Source organism: Bufo bufo, chromosome 3 (genome assembly GCF_905171765.1).
Source record: "Bufo bufo chromosome 3, aBufBuf1.1, whole genome shotgun sequence".
NCBI lineage: Eukaryota > Metazoa > Chordata > Amphibia > Anura > Bufonidae > Bufo > Bufo bufo.
The window spans coordinates 236,814,469-236,836,060 of NC_053391.1; the positions used below are offsets into that span (position 1 = coordinate 236,814,469).

The following is a 21,592-nucleotide window of genomic DNA, read 5'->3' on the forward strand; positions in this document are numbered from 1 at the left end:
GGGCAATGAGAAGGCTTTGTCACAGCTTAGCAACATCCCTAGCAACCAATAGAAAAGTTGCCTACCCCTTACTATTGCCGAAAATTTGCAAGCGCAAATATATTGGAGCACTATAAAGCTATTCTAATGTTCTGCCGTGCCAACCATTTTCTCCAGTCTCAGTGAACTTATACCAGCTTGAAAAATGTAGCATAAGTGACCCACGCCTGTATTTCACGCACATTACGTGAATATTATATTGCCGACTTTCACAATCAGGAACATGATCTCGAATTTGAGAATATATGGTGAATATTCTACAAAATATTCACGAAATATCGCAAATTCAAATATTGCCCCTGCCTCTTATCACTAGTAGCCATTAGAAACCGGTCTCTTTTGTCAAAGTGTTGGTGTGGCACCATGGATGATCTAGTCTGATGCATCAGGAATTGATGGGTGTAAATCCTGGCTGATCCACGCCTGATTCGTATTGACAAAGGTCAGTCTCTCCAAATTTTTGGTGGCCAGGTGAGTTCTTCTTGGGGTAACTATGGCCCCCACTGCACTAAACACCTGCTCTGATGCCACACTATTAGCCGGGCAGGACAGCTTTTCCAAACTCAGCACAAAAGGCTTTAGAACAGATAACTGCAACGTTGAGCGCCAAATATATTTTATCTTTTTCTGCTAATACACGTCACAAAAGGCTTTAGAACAGATAACTGCACCGCTGAGCGACAAATATATTTTTCCATTAATACACGTCACAAAAGGCTTTAGAGCAGATAACTGCACTGCTGAGCGGCAAATATATTTTTTATTTTTCCGCTAATACCCGTCACAAAAGGATTTACATCAAATAACTGCGCTGCTGAGCGGCAAATATAATTTTTCTTTTTCTGCTAATACACGTCACAAAAGGGTTTACAACAGAGAACTGCACCGCTGAGCGGCAAATATATTTTTTCTTTTTCTTTTAATACACGTCACAAAAGGCTTTAGAATAGATAACTGCACCGCTAAACGACAAATATATTTTTCCATTAATACACGTCACAAAAGGCTTCAGAACAGATAACTGCACCGCTGAGCAGCAAATTAATTTTTTATTTTTCCACTAATACACAGCACAAAAGGCTGTAGAACAGATAACTGTACCGCTGAGCGGCAAATATATTTTTTCTTTTTCCGCTAATACACGTCACAAAAGGCTTTAGAACAGATCACTGCACCGCTGAGCGACAAATATATTTTTTCTTTTTCCGCTAATACACGTCACAAAAGGCTTTACAACAAATAACTGCACCGCTGAGCGGCAAATAATTTTTTTTATTTTTGCACTAATACACAGCACAAAAGGCTTTAGAACAGATAACTGCACCGTTGAGCGCCAAATATATTTTATCTTTTTCTGCTAATACACGTCACAAAAGGCTTTAGAACAGATAACTGCAGCCATTGTTTCTCCCACTGTAGTAAAAAATGAAATGAAGTAACACGTTCAATCCTGCATAGCAGTGACTAGGAAAATTATATTGAAAAATTGTGTATTTGTCATTTCTGAAACAATAAGTCTTAAAATAAATTCTACAGCTTTAATCTTGTTTTTACAGATTTGGGCCTGTACTAGGCAAAACACTAGTATAACCACCTACATATGCCTATGCCTACATGCATAGTGCATCCTGAGGAATTTTGCTACTGGAGATTTACTTGAACATATATAGGTTTTATTCTGCCTATAAACCTTCTTATTTCCTGTATGAAACCTTATGTTATATGTATTTTTCTTATCAGATATTAGAGGAAAGTAGTGAGATATTTTTTTCTCTGTGCAAGCTTTCTGAATAGACAAAAGCATTATTCAGGAAACAAGTGAAGCAATGTTTTTTGCCTTAACTGGGCTCAAAATACTACAGTAAAAACATAAGTATACACTACTTGGCCAAAAATATAATGGATATCTAAACATCACATCTATATGAGCTCGCTGGCCATCTCATTCCAAAACAATATAGTTTTGTATGGACTCATCTATTGTTCTTTTTGTTATACATGCATCTACATGCTTGGAAAGCCATTGATAGATTTTGCAACATGGCTGTGACGGTTCATATATATTCAGCCACAAGTATATTAGTGGACCAGACATGTTCTTACATACTAAGCTCAATCCAACTGCACTTCTCAACATTGAAATTTCAACACTAAGGCATCATGCACACGGCCCAAAACTACGGCTCGGATGCGGACCCATTCACTTCAATTGGGCCACAAAAGATGCGGACAGCACACTGTGTGCTGTCAGCATCCGTTGCTCTGTTCCGTGGTCCGCAAAAAATATATAACCGGTCCTATTCTTGTCCGCGTTTTGCGGACAAGAATAGGCAGTTGTATTAAAGGCTGTCCGTGCTGTTCCGCAAATTGCATCTGTGTTTTGCAGATCCGCGATTTGCAGACCGCAAAACACATAACGGTCGTGTGCATGTAGCCTAAGGAGGAAAAATTGTGGAATTATGGAAATCCCAGAATCAATAAACATGTTAATGATATGTAAATACTAAAAAATAAAAACCCAAATGTTCTAAATATCTCGATTTATTCAGTATTCTGTTTCAGCGCCATTTACAGAAATACACGCACCTACACACCTTGGCATGCTATCAGTGAGGTTATTAATGGTTGTCTGAGGAATGGTCTGCAGCTGAATGCACTTGGACACGCAAATTGTTAGGAGTTATACATGTTAACATGTTTACTGCCACCTGTAGGCTATATAGATATGACAGTTTATAACCTTTGTTATATTGTTTGTGTCTGAATAAAGTTTTGTTGAATTACCTCAGATCGCCTCAGGAAACATGGTGTCAGAAGTGGAGAGGGCTTTGGTGTTTTAGAAACCACTAAAGTCCTAATATCAGAACAAAAGTTCAACAAGAATAGTTTCTCTGGTAATTTATTAACCACTTCAGCCCCCTTAGCTTAAACACCCTGAAAGACCAGGCCACTTTTTACACTTCTGACCTACACTACTTTCACCGTTTATTGCTCGGTCATGCAACTTACCACCCAAATGAATTTTACCTCCTTTTCTTCTCACTAATAGAGCTTTCATTTGGTGGTATTTCATTGCTGCTGACATTTTTACTTTTTTTGTTATTAATCGAAATTTAACGATTTTTTTGCAAAAAAATGACATTTTTCACTTTCAGTTGTAAAATTTTGCAAAAAAAACGACATCCATATAGAAATTTTGCTCTAAATTTATAGTTCTACATGTCTTTGATAAAAAAAAAATGTTTGGATAAAAAAAAATGGTTTGGGTAAAAGTTATAGCGTTTACAAACTATGGTACAAAAATGTGAATTTCCGCTTTTTGAAGCAGCTCTGACTTTCTGAGCACCTGTCATGTTTCCTGAGGTTCTACAATGGCCAGACAGTACAAACACCCCACAAATGACCCCATTTCGGAAAGTACACACCCTAAGGTATTCGCTGATGGGCATAGTGAGTTCATAGAACTTTTTATTTTTTGTCACAAGTTAGCGGAAAATGATGATTTTTTTTTTTTTTTTTTTTCTTACAAAGTCTCATATTCCACTAACTTGTGACAAAAAATAAAAACTTCTATGAACTCACTATGCCCATCACGAAATACCTTGGGGTCTCTTCTTTCCAAAATGGGGTCACTTGTGGGGTAGTTATACTGCCCTGGCATTCTAGGGGCCCAAATGTGTGGTAAGGAGTTTGAAATCAAATTCTGAAAAAAATGACCTGTCAAATCCGAAAGGTGCTCTTTGGAATATGGGCCCCTTTGCCCACCTAGGCTGCAAAAAAGTGTCACACATCTGGTATCTCCGTACTCAGGAGAAGTTGGGGAATGTGTTTTGGGGTGTCATTTTACATATACCCATGCTGGGTGAGAGAAATATCTTGGCAAAAGACAACTTTTCCCATTTTTTTTATACAAAGTTGGCATTTGACCAAGATATTTATCTCACCCAGCATGGGTATATGTAAAATGACACCCCAAAACATATTCCCCAACTTCTGCTGAATACGGAGATACCACATGTGTGACACTTTTTTGCAGCCTAGGTGGGCAAAGGTGCCCAAATTCCTTTTAGGAGGGCATTTTTAGACATTTGGATACCAGACTTCTTCTCACGCTTTGGGGCCCCTAAAATGCCAGGGCAGTATAAATACCCCACATGTGACCCCATTTTGGAAAGAAGACACCCCAAGGTATTCAATGAGGGGCATGGCGAGTTCATTGAAAAAAAAAATTTTGGCACAAGTTAGCGGAAATAGATTTTTTTGATTTTGTTCTCACAAAGTCTCCCTTTCCGCTAACTTGGGACAAAAATTTCAATCTTTCATGGACTCAATATGCCCCTCAGCGAATACCTTGGGGTGTCTTCTTTCCAAAATGGTGTTATTTGTGGGGTGTTTGTACTGCCCTGGCATTTGAGGGTCTCCGCAATCATTACATGTATGCCCAGCATTAGGAGTTTCTGCTATTCTCCTTATATTGAGCATACGGGTAATGAGATTTTTTTTTTCCGTTCAGCCTCTGGGCTGAAAGAAAAAAATGAACGGCACAGATTTCTTCATTCGCATCGATCAATGTGGATGAAAAAATCTCTGCCAAAAAAAGAAAAAGGAGGGGAAAGGCGTCTGCCAGGACATAGGAGCTCCGCCCAACATCCATACCCACTTCAGCTCGTATGCCCTGGCAAACCAGATTTCTCCATTCACATCAATCGATGTGGATGAATAAATCATTGCCGGGATTTTTTTTTTTATATATACAAAGTGTTTGCCAAAGTATATGAACACCGCCACCTCCTCAGCTCATATGCCTCGGCAAACGTATCTTTTACTGCAGAGGAGAAATCTCGTCTTGCAGCGCCGCATACACCGACTTGCGTGTAATCTGACAGCAGCGCAATGCTTCTGTCCGAATGCACATCAGTGCTGCAGCTAGTCGATCGGTTGGTCCACCTGAAAGGTAAAAAAAACAAAACAAAAAAGAAAAAACCAGGCTGCAAAGCAATAACTTTATTAACTGTTGAACAGAACATAGAAACTTTTTTTAAACTTTTTTAACTGAACATTTAACTTTTTTACTTACCGGTATTTTTTTTTTTGTTTAGTTTTTTTTACCTTTTATAGAACAAACCTCTCCTTCCCCATGGGACAATGTGCAAAGAGCAAATCGCCCAAAGATGTGGCGAAGTACGTTATGCACTTTATCCCAGGTGAAAGGAGAGGTTTGCAGCAGCTGTGAGTGAATGGGCCCTAATAGCCCTGTGTGCCTGTCCTGGTGAGATGTGATCCCTATGCTAGGTGTACCTGTGTGTGGTACTTCCGGAAACACTCTCCATAGCATAGGGCAGGGTGGTCAGCACAGTCAGGACAGAAATAGCGGGTGTCACGCCTTATTCCACTCCTGCTACAGACACGACATCTTTTTCGGGGTGACGGTTGGGTTGAGGTACCAGGAACGACACTGGGGAAATGTCGCTCGTGTAGACGGCTAACTACACTGGTGGATGGGGCCACGGAACCTCCTGGGTAAAGGAGGTTCTCGATGATCTCTTCCTGGAATTTGAGGAAGGATCCTGTTCTCCCAGCCTTACTGTAGAGAACAAAACTATTGTAGAGCGCCAATTGAATTAAATATACAGACACCTTCTTATACCAGCGTCTGGTTCTGCGGGAAACTAAATACGGAGACAACATCTGGTCATTGAAGTCCACCCCTCCCATGAGCGCATTATAGTCGTGGACACAGAGGGGCGTTTTTTAATGACACGGGTTGCTCGCTCAATTTGGATTGTCGTGTCTGCGTGAATGGAGGAGAGCATGTAAACGTCACGCTTGTCTCTCCATTTCACCGCGAGCAGTTCTTCGTTACACAAGGCAGCCCTCTGCCCCCTTGCAAGACGGGTGGTTACAAGCCGTTGGGGGAAGCCCACGCGACTAGTTCGCGCGGTGCCACAGGCGCAAATCCGTTCTAGAAACAAATGCCTAAAGAGGGCCACACTTGTGTAGAAATTGTCCACATAAAGATGGTACCCCTTGCCGAATAAGGGTGACACCAAGTCCCAGACTGTCTTCCCACTGCTCCCCAGGTAGTCAGGGCAACCGACCGGCTCCAGGGTCTGATCTTTTCCCTCATAGATCCGAAATTTGTGGGTATAGCCTGTGGCCCTTTCACAGAGCTTATACAATTTGACCCCATACCGGGCACGCTTGCTTGGGATGTATTGTTTGAAGCCAAGGCGCCCGGTAAAATGTATTAGGGACTCGTCTACGCAGATGTTTTGCTCAGGGGTATACAAATCTGCAAATTTCAGGTTGAAATGGTCTATGAGGGGCCGAATTTTGTGGAGCCGGTCAAAAGCAGGGTGGCCTCTGGGACGGGAGGTGGTATTGTCGCTAAAATGCAGAAAACGTAGGATGGTCTCAAATCGTGTCCTGGACATAGCAGCAGAGAACATGGGCATGTGAAGAATTGGGTGCGTTGACCAATATGACCGCAATTCATGCTTTTTTGTCAGGCCCATGTTGAGGAGAAGGCCCAAAAAAATTTTAAGTTCGGAAACTTGGACTGGTTTCCACCGGAAAGGCTGGGCATAATAGCTTCCCGGGTTAGCGGTTATAAATTGTGTGGCATACTGGTTGGTCTCTGCCACGACTAAGTCCAAGAGCTCCGCAGTCAAGAACAGCTCAAAAAATCCCAGGGCCGAACCGATTTGAGCCGCCTCAACCCGAACTCCAGACTGGGCGGTGAAAGGGGGAACTACTGGTGCGGCTGAAGTTGGTGACTGCCAATCAGGATTTGCCAGCACCTCAGGGACTCTAGGGGCTCTACGGGCCCGTCTTTGCGGTGGCTGCGACGGGGTAACTATTGCACGTGCCACCGTACCAGCTTCAACTGCCCTTCTGATGCTCGCTACTTCACCATGTTGTACGGCAGTGCTGGTACTAGGTCCAGGAAGGGCTGCGCTGCTGGTGTATGCCTCACCACGTGATCCGGCAGCGACAGCCCCACTCTGCTGCTCTTGAAGCGGATCCTGCGTAACCTGTGGTCTAGCGACATGGGGCCGGGTACGCCTGGTGCTGCCAGGGACCTCCACCTCCTCGTCCGAACTTTGGGTCAGAGAGCCACTGCTTTCCACAGGTTCATATTCTGACCCGCTAGATTCGTCAGATGAGGGTTCCCACTCCTCATCCGACTGGGTCAGAATCCTGTAGGCCTCTTCAGAAGAATACCCCCTGTTTGACATTTTGGACTACTAAATTTAGGGGTATTCCCTGAGACTACCCAAGAAAAAAAGCAAACCTGTCTTACAAAGGGGAGGCTAGCGAAGTACCGGAGGCTGCTGCGGTTGATAAAAAATATCAAAACTGATTTTTTTATCGCCGCAGTGCGTGTAAAATGAATGTGCAGTGATCAAAAAATATATATTTTTTGTCACTGCGGTGGGGCGGGCGTGGGTGAACGCACGTGTGGGCGACCGATCAGGCCTGATCGGGCAAACACTGCGTTTTGGGTGGAGGGCGAGCTAAGGTGACACTAATACTATTATAGATCTGACCGTGATCAGTTTTGATCACTTACAGATACTATAAAAGTACAAATGCTGATTAGCGATACGCTAAACAGCGAATAAAAGTGACTGCGGTGCGGTGGGGTGGGCGCTAACTGACGCTAACTACCTAACCAAGGGGCCTAAACTATCCCTAAAACCTAACAGCCAATACCAGTGGAAAAAAAAAAGTGACAGTTTACACTGATCACTTTTTTTCCTTTCACTAGTGATTGACAGGGGCGATCAAAGGGGTGATCAAAGGGTTAATTGGGGTGCAGGTGGGTGATCTGGGGCTAAGGTGTAGTGTTGGTGTACTCACAGTTCAGTCTGCTCCTGTGCTGGATCCAACCGACGAAAAGGACCAGCACAGGAGCAGACAAGCCATATAACAGATCATATTTACTAATATGATCTGTTATATGACTTTGGATTGGATTTTTTGAAAATCGCCAGCCTGCCAGCCAATGATCGTTGCTGGCAGGCTGGTGACGAAATACTTCTTTTAATTTTGCCGGCCCGCGATGCGCATGCGCGGGCCGGCTTTGAGCGAAATCTCGCGTCTCGCGAGATGACGCGTATATGCGTGACTCTGCGCAGCGCTGCCACCTCCGGAACGCAATTCTGCGTTAGGCGGTCCGGAGGTGGTTAATAAGAAACACACAGTGTTACAGAAAATGGCTGCAAACAACTTCCCTGTGCCGTCTCCCATGGACTGTAAAGGGGACCTGGCAGTTAACTGGACATATTTCAAATCCCAGTGGGAAGATTATGAGGTGGCAAATGAACTTGATAAGAAAGACTCCAAGGTAAGGATAGCGACACTGCACTCAGTGATGGGGAGACTGTCTGCGTATTTATCAGCACCTCTCACTCTCTGATGCCGACAAGCAGGACATAGAGAAAACTCTGGATGCATTACAGAGCCATTTTATGCCTTCACGTAACATCATTTATGAGAGGTACATATTCAATACCACAAACCAAGGCCCATTGGAAACTATAGATCATCATGTGACTAGACTGAGGCAGCTAGCAGCTACATGTGAGTTTGGAGTATTACATGATGAACTTATCAGAGACAGAATAGTTCTGGGATCAAAAGACATTAATGCTAGAAAGAGAATGCTCAGAGTACCAGACCTGAACCTACAGAGAGCCATTGATATGTGTAGAAGCCATGAACTTACAGAAATGCAAATACAAGCAATGCAAGAAAGCAAAAGTGAAACTGAAGCTGTACATTATACTGCTAAAACATATAAAAAGCCCATGAAAGAAAGCAAAGTAAAAACAATCAGATGAAGATACTGTGGAAACAACCACCCCTAGGGGAGAGACCACTGTCCTGCATATGGAGAAACCTGTAGTAAATGCAAAAAGCAAAACCATTTTTCTAGAGTATGCAGGCAGTAAGCAAATGCCAGAATACATATGGCTGCACAGATCAAGAGCAGCAGCTCAGAAGAATCAGTATTCACTATTATTCATAAAATAGGAGCAGTAAGCAGTCCAGGATCACAATGGTTTGTACCACTAGAACTCAGCACTGACAGAGAAGCAGGGGAAAGGTTACACTGTCAGTTAGACTGTGGGGCCACCTGCAACCTTATGACATACAAAGACTATTGCAAAATTGTTAAAGACGGAAAGCCAACATTACAGAAGAGTAATGTCAAATTAAAATGGTACAATGATACCTATATGATACCTATGGGCCAATGTAATCTAAAAATTGTACATATAAAGATAAAACATATACACTGCAATTCCAAGTTGTCCAAGGTAAACACAAACCACTTCTCTCACAGAAACATGTCAGAAAATGGGCCTCCTTACACTGAATGTAGAACATAATGTATTATTACATGATGACCAGCAAACAACTACAACTTCACCCTTTTCTTATGAAATGATCACAACTGAATATAGAGACATTTTCAAAGGACTAGGGTGTCTACCTGGAGAGTATCACCTAGAAATAGATGAAGCAATACCTCCGGTTCAACACCAACCACGTAGAGTGCCGGCTCCACTTAAAGCAGACTTAAAGGCGAAAATAGAGAGATTAGAGACACTGGGAGTGATAAAAAAGGTCACAGAACCTACGACATGGATAAGTAGTATGGTTGCTGTTAAGAAACCAGGCAAGCTGTGAATATGCATTGATCCCAAAGACTTAAATAAAGCACTAAAACGCTCACATTATCCAATGCCCACTATAGAGGAAATCCTGCCAAGTTTAACAAATCCAAAAGTATTTTCTGTCTTAGATGCTAAGGATGGCTTCTGGCAAGTAAAACTGGACACTAAAAGCAGTTATCTCACTACATTCTGGACTCCCTTTGGGCGTTACCGATGGCTATGCATGCCTTTTGGGATTGCTACTGCACCAGAAGAATATCAACGTAGACAACATGAAGCAGTAGAAGACCTGCCCGGAGTGGAAGTTATTGCAGATGATATATTGGTGTATGGCTGTGGTGACACTACAGAGGAGGCCACAAAGGATCATGACAAGAATTTGATTGGACTCTTAGAGAGAGCACGAAAGCTGAACCTAAAATTCAATAAAAAGAAGCTGAGATTGAGGCTATCTTCGGTACCATACATGGGACATTTACTCACAGCAGAAGGCCTGCGTCCTGATCCAGAAAAAGTCAGAGCAATTTTAGAGGTACCAAAGGCTGACAATGTACAAGCAGTTCAGAGACTGCTAGGGTTTGTAAACTACCTTTCAAAATTCTTACCACATCTTTCGGATGTATGTGAACCACTACGCAGACTGACAGACAAAGACAGCTTGTGGGCCTGGCAATCCAGCCATGATGAAGCCCTCAAGCAAATAAAAAATATTGTTACTAAACATCCAGTTTTGAGACACTACAATGTCAATGAAGAAGTAACAGTCCAATGTGATGCCAGTGAAAAAGGTCTTGGAGCAACACTTTTACAAGGAGGTCAGCCAGTGACGTTTGCATCACGTACACTGTCTTCAACAGAACAAAGATATGCCCAGATTGAAAAGGAATGTCTTGCCATTGTATATGCATGCCAGAAGTTTAATCAGTACTTACATGGAAAAAATATTATTAACATTGAGACTGATCATAAGCCACTAGAGAGCATTTTTAAAAAACCTCTCCTAGTAGCACCAAAACGTCTACAGCGCATGATGCTACAGTTGCAAAAATACAACCTTAATGTGGTTTATAAAAAAGGATCAGAAATGTATATTGCAGACTTCTTATCAAGAGCAGCATTACCTCACAAAACAATGGACAAGGACACCCCAGATTATGAGATTTTCTTGATGCAATCAGAGGATGCCTTTTCTAAGGAACTGGAAGAGATAAACTTTGCAGAATATCTAAGAGTGTCTGATTTGCGCCTACAACAAATTCAGAAGTTCACAGAACAAGATGAAGTCTTGCAAGCATTAAAAAGTACAGAAGGAATAGGAAGTTTCTGAGGACTGCAGATGACAAATCTGACATTGAAATAAGTGAAGTGATTACACCAGGTACATCTCCAGATGAGACAACTCCCAAAGAAACAGGGATGGATGATCATATGCAACAATGTGAAGCTCCTGCCACACCAAGACGTACTAGAACTAGGGTTATTAGAACACCAACAAGATATAAGGATTTTGTATGCTAGATACATTATAAAAAACATTGTCACCTTTGGAATGTATTGTGGTATCCAATCATCTTATGTTATATATTACTTGATTTCACAAGAAAGGGAGGATGTTAGGAGTTATACATGTTAACATGTTTACTGCCACCTGTAGGCTATATAGATATGACAGTTTATAACCTTTGTTATATTGTTTGTGTCTGAATAAAGTTTTGTTGAATTACCTCAGATCGCCTCAGGAAACACAAATCACCAAGATCCACTGCTGGCAGCAGCCTTTGCAATTGATGACCAATGATGTTCTAAGTGTGATCAATGGGAGACAAGTCCAGAGATGCTTCAGGCCATGGTAGCACGTTAAGGCCACACAGGCTGCTCAGAGTAGCATGAGCCACATAGATATTGTCCTGTTGGAAAACAGCTTCTGGGACACTTTGGAGAAATGACCATACCACTGATTCCAAAACCAAATCCTGACGTCCTGCTGAGTGCACGGGTGCACGGCGTCATTGGTTGCTATGACGCTATGCGCTTTGTTCCGCCGCCGCTGTACAGTAATACACTCATATAGATCATACGAGTGTATTACTGTACAGCGGTGGCGGCACTAAGCACAAGGCATCATAGCAACCAATGACGCTATGCGCTTGTGCACTCAGTAGGATAGCAGGCCGGGTTTTCATGTGTGAATGAGGCCTAAATATGGTAAAAATAACAAGAAAAATCAATATCCACCCCTTTTCCAACCACTGCTATGAGAAATCCCTGCTAAGGCCAGTAATTGGTTGCAGTATTGACCTGTGTGCAGGAAATGTTACCACTGCGGCCAGGAAAAAACACAGTAGTGAGGAGCAGTGATGGCCAGTTTGCAGTGTTTGCCCGCGAACACATGCGAGCTGCCATCTTAAATCACAAGTCCGGCGAGGCACAGGTAAGGACTTACCTGTGCCTCGCCGGACTTGTGATTTAAGATGGCAGCTCGCATGTGTTCGTGGGCGAACACTGCGAACTGCCCATCACTGGTGAGGAGGACTGGAGCACAGCACTGGAAGAAACAGAGGAGATAATGGGTGAGTATTGATTGTTTTGTTATTTTACCACATATACTAGAGTTGCTCAAATTTATATTTATCTCAGACAACCCTTTAAAATGCCAAAGTCAATAGCAACTGTGGGGTCATGTGCTGCTTGGTTTGAAAGATCTCTCCCATGCCAAATATCAGGGTAGCTGGGAACCTAAAGAAGGACCTGAGGTCTGCAATGTGGGTGAGCCTCTTATTGACCCTGTAGTGTATTATTTAAGCAAGCAAAAAGATTTTAGGATCAAATCCCATGGGGTGAATAAAAGAAGGTAACAAATAAAAAACTAAATAAAAAACATTTATTCTCAACTTACAACATATTTTATAAAAAAAGAGAGATATTAGGATATTAAAAAATACACTTCATTGGCACCACCTCAGCTGTAACAGTCACACTATAAAATTAACATGGTTGACATATCCTGCATAGCAATAGGGTAAAATTGTATGTTCTTATGGGGTCATTTATGAAACAGAAAGACGCCTATATTAGGCGTATTTCTGGCACAAATTGCGGTGCAAAGGTCCTTTGCGCCGCAATCTGCGACTTTTCCCTGCTTACACCAGGTCTAAAAAAATGGATGGGGAAGGGAACGAGCCGGTAGGCCCACCTCATTTGCCAATTTCTACGCCTGTTTTAGGTGTAGAAAATGGTCTAAATGTAAGACAGCTAAGGAGGTTTTCCCTACATTTTGAAGCGGCGGTGGATCAGCCAAAATTATGCAGATCCACCACCAGCACAGGGCTTTATTAAGACAGGCATCTAAAATGTCGGTCTTAACAAATGTATCCCTTAGGCCTCATGCACACGACCGTTGTGTGTTCCGCAATTTGCGGAACGGCACAGACAGCCATTGATATAACTGCCTATTCTTGTCCGCAAAATGGACAAGAATAGGACAGGTTACGGAACGGAGCAATGGATGTGGACAGCACACGGAGTGCTGTCCGCATCTTTTGCGGCCCAATTGAAGTGAATGGGTCCGCATCCGAGCCACAAAAACTGCGGCTCGGATGCGGACCAAACCAACGGTCGTGTACATGAGGCCTTAGTCTGTAAATCAACCACAATACTGTCATAGTATGGCTCAGTTCACATTTGAATATTGGCCACCTGGAATTAGAAAATTAAAAAGAACCCTTGACCTTATTTTCTTATGTAGTCATAAATCTTTCTAGTTTATTTCCATTTATGTTTTCTTGGTCTTACCTTTTGAATTTGGGACCCAAAGAATGCATTTTGGTTTTATTTCTGAGGAGTGAATGGTTACATTACACTGAGTGTTGTTTATTATTTCACAAAGAAAAGACCTTAACTCCTCTTTCTTTTTTTCATTAAGTTTTTCCTGAAAAAGAAATTGTGTTTAGTACAATATTATACTGACTGCCAGCACAACCATAGAAATAGACAAGGCTGGAGAACTTCATTTGACATCCACTGTGACTTTAGTTGCCTTGCAGCATTGGAGTCCTGGATTCAGATCATACCAAGAACAGTATCTCCATAGAGTTTGCATGTTCTCCTCATCTTTGTGTAGATACCCTCTAGGTATACTACGGTAGATGCTTCCCATTCCAAAAACATACTTATAACTTAATTGGCTCCATATGAAATTTGCCATGATGTGTGCATACCTAAGATAGGTAATTTAGATAATTTCAGTGGGAACAAGAAGTGTTTTGTCCTAAATCAGAATCTAAATTCTCTGTCTCTCAAACATGCAAAAACTCACACCCTCAGACCAATTTCAGTATGTTTTAGAGTGTGGGAAGAATCTGAAGTACACAAGGAAAATTAACACAAACATGGAACAAAAATAAAAACTCCATGCAGATGTTGCCCTCACCCTCTTACCCCATTATGTGACACGAGTTCTATTTTTAGACTAGATTATGTGGTCATTGATTGTGTTGAGAGAATTGACATCAAACAAATTGATTTCAGTCCAAATTTTAGGAAAATTTTATTCACTATAAAATCTATTTTCCTTGCGCTTCATGGTAACGAATCTATTTTTCCAGAAATGGCCATCTTGATAGAGGAAACCGCGCAAAATCTTGAGCACGATGACATGTGACATCACCACATCAGTGTGCTAGTCGGGCGCAATGACGTCATCAGTGATGATGTCACTGCACCTGGCCAGCATGATAACGTAATTAAATTTTTCACACTGTTTCTTCAATCAAGATGGCCATGACGGCCTCTGAATAAGGTGAGTATGTTTTTTTTTACCCTGATTAACCTCTGAAAGGCCTCAATTTTAATGTTAGGTGCCGGGATAAATGCGGAATCTGAGGAGTTCAATGACAAGGAGGAGTTCCCTGTCATTGCGCCCACTACATACAATGGAATGCGATTTGTGACTAAGTATTTTGTAACTAAACAAATTTCTTTGTTAAATTCGACGAAGCAGCCAAATCGAATTTTTGATAACTTTGCTCTAGTCATTGAGACAAAAAATTATATAATTTATCCGAAAGATGCAGACAGCAGACCGTCATTTGGTGCAGAAGGGGCAACACACAAGATGATTGCCACAATATTGTAGCTCACACTGGAAAGTTAGTGGTCTCCAGCAGTGGTTTTCCTACCCATGTAACAAATTAGTGTGCAGGTGAACAAAATCACAAAACATCACTAGTGACCAAAAGCTCTCCAATCTGAGGACCCTGAGGTTACACCAGAATTTTTAAGGTTTGACAGAAATTACCGTAAGTATTTTCTTATAACACCTGCACATACAGTACTTGACTCACTTCCTGCCTTTGTTCCATTGGCAAACATTTCATTTTATGAGGACAAGTCATTATTATTGTTAAATTTCTATTAAAAATCATTTTGTTCAAGATTGTTTTTTATCTCTCCTTTTGTTTTTGAAGTCATTATAAAACATAAGACATTATTCTGGATCTGCATATAACACTGCACAGAACCAGGAATGCCATTATGTTTCTTAGCATGGGTCTAGGCTTTCTTCCATGTCCTTGTGTCATTTATAGAACAATTATAGGAAGGAGGCAAAAACTGCCACAAGAGAATATTTACTTGTGAAGCTAAGAGCAAGGGAACTTGTGTTTACAATATGTCTGGCAGGAACATGTTCATAAAGTTGTTATTTTTCAGTCACATTTAGCTTAAATGGGGATCTACCAGAAGGAAATTATATCTGGCCATTTAAGGTACATTAAAATTAGAGATAAGTAAATCAGTTCGTAATGAACCAGGTTACAAACTTCCCAAAATTTTGTCCGCCTGATGAACCCAAAGCTTTTCAGGGTCGCTTTGGACGAATCCAGTAAAATAGCACGCAGCGCCATTTTACTGCCCAGTTGGCGGGAAAAAGCATGCTCACATGACCCTGACAGGAAGTGGGGAGAGGAGCGCTTGCCCAGATTGGCTCACAGGCTGACAGACAGCCTGGATGAGTCAATCAGTGTTGCAGCAGGCAAGCAGGTGCCCTTGCAGAATGAGCAGAACGTCATTCTGTGTTGGGCTGTGAATGCATGTGAATGGATCTATGCAGTGTCTGACAGAAAACGATCTTAGGGACACGGTACAGTCACAATCAAACTTTTATTCTTGTGTCAGGAACAGTTTAGGGAAAGGTTAGAAAGAAGAAAAAAATGTGTAGAATAGGGCAGAGAAAGCTTTCAACCAGGGAGTGAAAATGGAGGAGCTAAAGCTAGGTATGACTCTTAGCACACCTCCAGCTGCTGCAGAGCCTCAAAAGCAGCTACCTGGAAGAACATATTTTCCCCCCATTTGAACAGAAATACAGCTTTTTTTGTGGGGAAGTAAGCTCAATACAACTGCACAACACATGTTATATCATATATGGCATTTGAAATAAAATGTTAGTGAAAACACCTGAAATACTTGACAGAAATCTGTTTCAGGACATCTCCAGACAGTTCAAGGGTTTTTGGGGGGTTTGGGAAAATAACAATATGTGTGTGCAACTTGTGTCTTACTATACAGAGGGTAAACATGTCTGAGTGAAATCATGTGAATACTAGACTGAAATCTGCGTTACATCATCTCCTTGTTTTTTTTTGGTTTGTTTTTTATGGGGAGGGGGGGGGAAGATAGCAATACAAGTGTGCAGCTTTTGAAATTTGAAAATGTGAAATACTAGTCCGAAATCCATGACATGTCATCTCCAGACAGTTCAAGGGTTTTTTGTTTAGTGAAAAATAGCAATTAAAGAAATATGGAAGGTGGTCTCTCAGGGGAAAAAAGGTGCTGTGGCACCCACCCCCAATACTGCTCGGCAGTTAAGACTATATGAAATAAAGGGGGCAGCAACGTGTTAAAACCTAACTTTTAATGTTAAAGATTAAGATCCCTGAAATGGGATTTTTTTTAGATCAAACAACGCATTATCCGTTACAGAGTCAAAATACCCTACCTCCGACCAACCAATAGGGCCTACTGAGGACAGACTGGTAATTAACCTGTCATCGCGCCCTCTGAGACTAAGGTATTGAGACAAGGCTTATCCTTTGTCCCTACCACTAAATTCGATCTATTTCGCTGGACTAAGGATCTCCACCTGTTCGCCCGCAAGCTGAAGTGGCACAAACACTTCAAGCTTAGAGACAAAAAAGAGAGCCGCGAGCTGGGCGTACCAGTGGAGATCCTGGAAGATGTTCACCTTTTGTATAACCTTGACACCATGCCTAATAATCCCGAAGGCACAGGTCCTTTTGCAGACCTTAAAAATAGAAGTACCAAAATGCCTCCAGTGGGAGATATCTCATGTATTGACGTTTTTCTAAAACAAACCATCACCGAATTAACTGGGGTAATCTCAAATCCCACAAGGTTCAACTGCAGTAGGAACGAGAGGCAGGCGATAAAGGAGCTATTGAAAGACAGTAATATCATGATTAAACCTTCTGACAAAGGGGGAAACGTTGTCATCCTAGACACCCCAGCCTATCGTGATATGTGTCTAACAATACTCACTGATAGACAAGGTTATGAGGTCTTACCATCTGACCCTACCCCAAGATTCCAGCTGGAACTGAGACAGATTCTGACAAAAGCTTAGACGGACAAGCTCATTTGTAGCAATGAGTTTGAGTTCCTCTACCCATCACACCCAATAATGCAAACTTTTTATTGCCTACCCAAGGTCCATAAGGGCACATTGCCCCTTAAGGGTCGGCCGATTGTCTCAGGGGTAGGGAGTCTGCCTCAGAACAGCGGAATCTACGTAGATCAGATATTGGGGCCGTTTGTACAATCCCTACCCTCTTAAGTGATAGACACGGGTGATTTACTCTCTAAACTAGATAACCTCTGCCTAGAACCTAGTTGGTTCCTGGCATTAATTGATGTTGAGGCTCTGTATTCTTCCATCACCCACGATAAGGGTCTTCTAGCTACAGCACACTTCTTGAGAGCCAGGGGCTGGCAGTTCTCCGCACACAACGAGTTAGTCCTCGATCTTCTGAACTTTGTGCTGTCTAGCAACTGCTTTCTCTTCAATGGTCGGATATACCACTAGCTCAGGGGCACTGTGATGGGCAGCTCATGCGCGCCATCTTATGCGAATTTGCTCCTGGGCTGGTGGGAAGAGACCATCGTATTTGGTAATACACCTAGTTGGTACGCTGAATATATCATCCTCTGGGCCTGCTACATAGATGATATTTTCTTTCTGTGGAGCGGGTCAGAGGATGACTTCAAGAAGTTGGTGGAGGAGCTCAATCACAACACCATTAACCTCAGGTTCACCTCGCTAATTGTACGTAACAATCTCCCATTCCTGGACATATCTATATCCAGGGACATTAAGGGGAATTTGCAGACTACGATCTATCGGAAAGAGACATCTACGAATTCACTGCTTAGATGGGACAGCTGTCATCCTATCCCACTAAAATGGGGGATCTCGGTGGGTCAATACTTAAGGCTGAAACGTAATTGCTCGGAACAACGGGAGTTCAAACGTCAGGCAAATGAGCTGAGAAAACGTTTCCGGGCCCGAGGCTACCCAGATAACACAGTGAGACAGGCCTACCAGAGAGCACGGCATGAGACATGCACTACACTTCTGCATACCACTGGGGACCTCAAAAAGGAGCCACAAAAAAGACTACGAATCATAGGCACATTTGACTCAGCGGCCACTCAAATTAAAGAAATACTTGGACGCAACTGGGATACCCTCCTGATGGATCCGGATTTGGCCGATGTAGTCAGTCCCCACCCTTCAGTGACCTTTAGGAGAGGTACCAACCTCAAAGATCAATTTGTCCATAGCCCCTATAGTCCCCCGAAAAAAGGACATGGCTGGACAAACCAGTCATTGGATGCTTTAAGTGTGGCCGCTGCAGCTTTTGCAAGTTTGTTACCCAGGGCAAATCACTGGTATTGGACTCCACGGGCTATACCCATTACATACGTGATTTCATTAACTGTCGCACCGCAGGAGTTATTTACCTCCTTACCTGCGAGTGCGGAATAAGATATGTAGGCAAAACCCGCAGGGAATTATGGGTACGTATGGGTGAGCACATTGGCGATATACGTAACAGGGATACCCCGGTGGCGAGACACGTTCACTCTGCTCACGGCACATTTCTAGGCATTGAACTAATCAGGAAGCCAACCACTAGGGGGGATTGGGATAAACGGCTCCTCCAGAGAGAATGCTGGTGGATATTCAAACTTAAAACCACCAACCCCCATGGTCTGAACGACCAGCTACAATTTAGCTGTTTCCTGTGACCCGGAACGATGCCTTTCACCCAATAGTGCTCTCTGCCCACGTACAAGATTGGGTGATCAATTGAGTGGAATAAGGGGCAACTATATCATCTTCGTATGCCCCTTTCCACTATCTATTCACCCTTTTACCTTCAAGCTCCCCCCTTTTCTCCTACTTATGTTATGCTTTATTAATAATCATTTATTGCTCAATGTTCACTTTCCCTATCTAGATCCATAGGTTTGACTGTCAATAATGTCCCTTTTCGGGTCCTATGCAGGAGGGGACGCTTATTGACCCCTCCAGCCCTAGCACGAGTGTAATCGCAGGAGCCGATTTGGTTTAACTAATAGCTCCTCCCACTCCAGCTACTTTACATTGACAGCCCATGCTGCGCTTTTCCCCGAGGACGCCCCTACGTCGTGACGTCGGTGAGGCTGCGCTTTCTATGGGCTTCCCTACAAGCTGGTGCGTATGCGCTAATGGATACGGAGCATGCCGCATCACGTGACATATGCATAGTCATGTGAACGACGGCTACGTCTATGCGCATGCGCAAACCAACGTCATCCCTCCCCTTCCATTTAAATCATACAGCGCGCTCAGTCGCGCTGTCAGATGCCGGCAGACCGGCAGCACCTTCCTCCGCTCTGCCGCACTCCCTGGTAAAGGCCACACGCACTCCAAGGAAACAGCAAGTAACTATCTTGACATGCTACTAGAATGTGCCACAGCTAGTCCCTCACCCTGATTGGATTCCTTTTGATGTTTTCCACTCTACAGGTGCCTAGGTTGAATAGGACTAAACGTCCTTCTAAGTCTTCGCCACTACAATTTCTCCCCCCCCCCTTCCCCTCTGTTCAAACCATATAGTTGTTGTAGGAGCTGGGGTTCTCCCTTTATCTAAGACCCTTGTCCCCTGATGAGTTATGGGGTCTTCCACAGTTAGAGGCTTTTTCCTTTAGATGCAGATATATTCCCATATTAAACGCGTAGGGACATCGAGTATATCGCCATATAAGCTTTTCACCACCTTTACCTTTTGATACACCCCGGGTCCATCTTCTCTGCCCCTAACAGGGCCACTTTCCCTGTCCCTGACAGGGCCACCTAGGGTAATTAATTTAGGACCCCGTGTTAGGAGGCTTACTTTAGGGCACAACAGGCCAAGTAGGGAATAAACAGGGATAGATTCTCTCTGTGGCCCTCCATCACAGAGCAACCACCCACCGGAGGATTCGTTCAAGCTTAAGAACCACCTCTGTTTGTGTACCGCACGAGTGGGTCCAGATTGTCCTCCACTGGTAAGACCTACCCTTTTCTTTGCCTATTGGCATGTCTACAGACCTTTAGGCACACCGCCGTGGTCTTAACTTTATTTATGTTTATTGGTCTATCAGTCCCACTTCCGCCCTGTTCTGAGGCGGCATTGTGGACTCGGCCAAAGGAGACCTGGCACACCAAGTTCCTTGCTGTTGTCTGTATTGTTTGAAAAATTGCAATACAAGAGTGATACGTGTGTTTTACATCACAGAGGGTAGCATTTCAAATCTCTGACTGAAAACGTTAAATAGTAGTCTGAAATCTGTGTTAGGGCATTGGGAGACTGTTCTAGTTTTTTTTAATTTAGCGATATATAGCAATGCAAGTGTGCTATGTGTGTTTTACAATACAGAGGGTAGGATTTGAAATATCTAAGTGAAAATGTGAGATAGCAGTTCAAAATCTGTGTCAGACAGTTCAAGTTTTTTTTATTTTGTGAAATATAGCAATACTAGTATGCTACGTGTGCGTTACAATACAGAGGACAGCGTTTTAAATATCTCAGTGAAAAGTTAAACCATAAAATACTAGTCTGAAATCTGTGTGAGGGCATCTCCATCTCCACTGTGCAATGTGTGTCTTACAATACAGAGGGAAGCGTTTTAAATCTGACTGAAAACGTAAAATACTAATCCAAAATCCATGTCAGGGCATCTCCACACAGTTTAAGTGTTGATGTGAGAGGGGGGGGGGGGATAATCATATAGAAGGTTAACAACTTGTATTTTACATTAGAGAAAGCTTTTTTTTCAGACTCTGCATATTTGAACACGCGTAAGACATTAGGCCCAAATCTGTTAGGGCCAGAAGTAGCGGTATTAATAGTAGGCTGTAGTCCTCCCTGGCACAACATTTTCATTAAGGAGGAAGAGAATGCGATTGTGGATTGGATTGCTCAATCCTCCTGCTCCTTCTCCCTGCAGTCCCAGAAAAGCCTTTCGGTTGCATCATCTCTGTCATCACTGCCAAGTACTAGTGGAATGCCTTCTACTTTCCTAAAAAGAGGCAACAAAACTCTGCCTCGCCCAGTGGCAGACAGCTAGGTCTCCCTGTTGATGACTTGTGTAAGGGCAGTCACCGTTTGGGCTGCCCTGAGGGGGAGATTCAAGAGGAGGCTGAGGACCACATACATAGCTTTTTTTTAAAAAAAACCCTTAAGTTTCTACATAGGCTTAGTGCCAGTTTATTGCCAGAACAACACCTTAATGGCATTCTGCTGCTGAGCAATGGCACTTTTTTC

The 21,592-nt window shown here is 42.8% G+C and overlaps 1 protein-coding gene across 2 annotated transcripts in view; it reads right to left on the bottom strand.

Annotated features, from left to right (window-relative positions):
* CD34 (CD34 molecule) overlaps positions 1 to 21,592 on the bottom strand; it is a 134,540-nt gene that overhangs the window by 15,403 nt on the left and 97,545 nt on the right. For both annotated transcript variants that reach the window (XM_040424059.1, XM_040424058.1), the window contains exon 5: positions 13,518 to 13,653. In XM_040424059.1, coding sequence (XP_040279993.1) covers positions 13,518 to 13,653 — 136 coding nt within the window. The remainder of the gene's footprint in view (positions 1 to 13,517; positions 13,654 to 21,592) is intronic.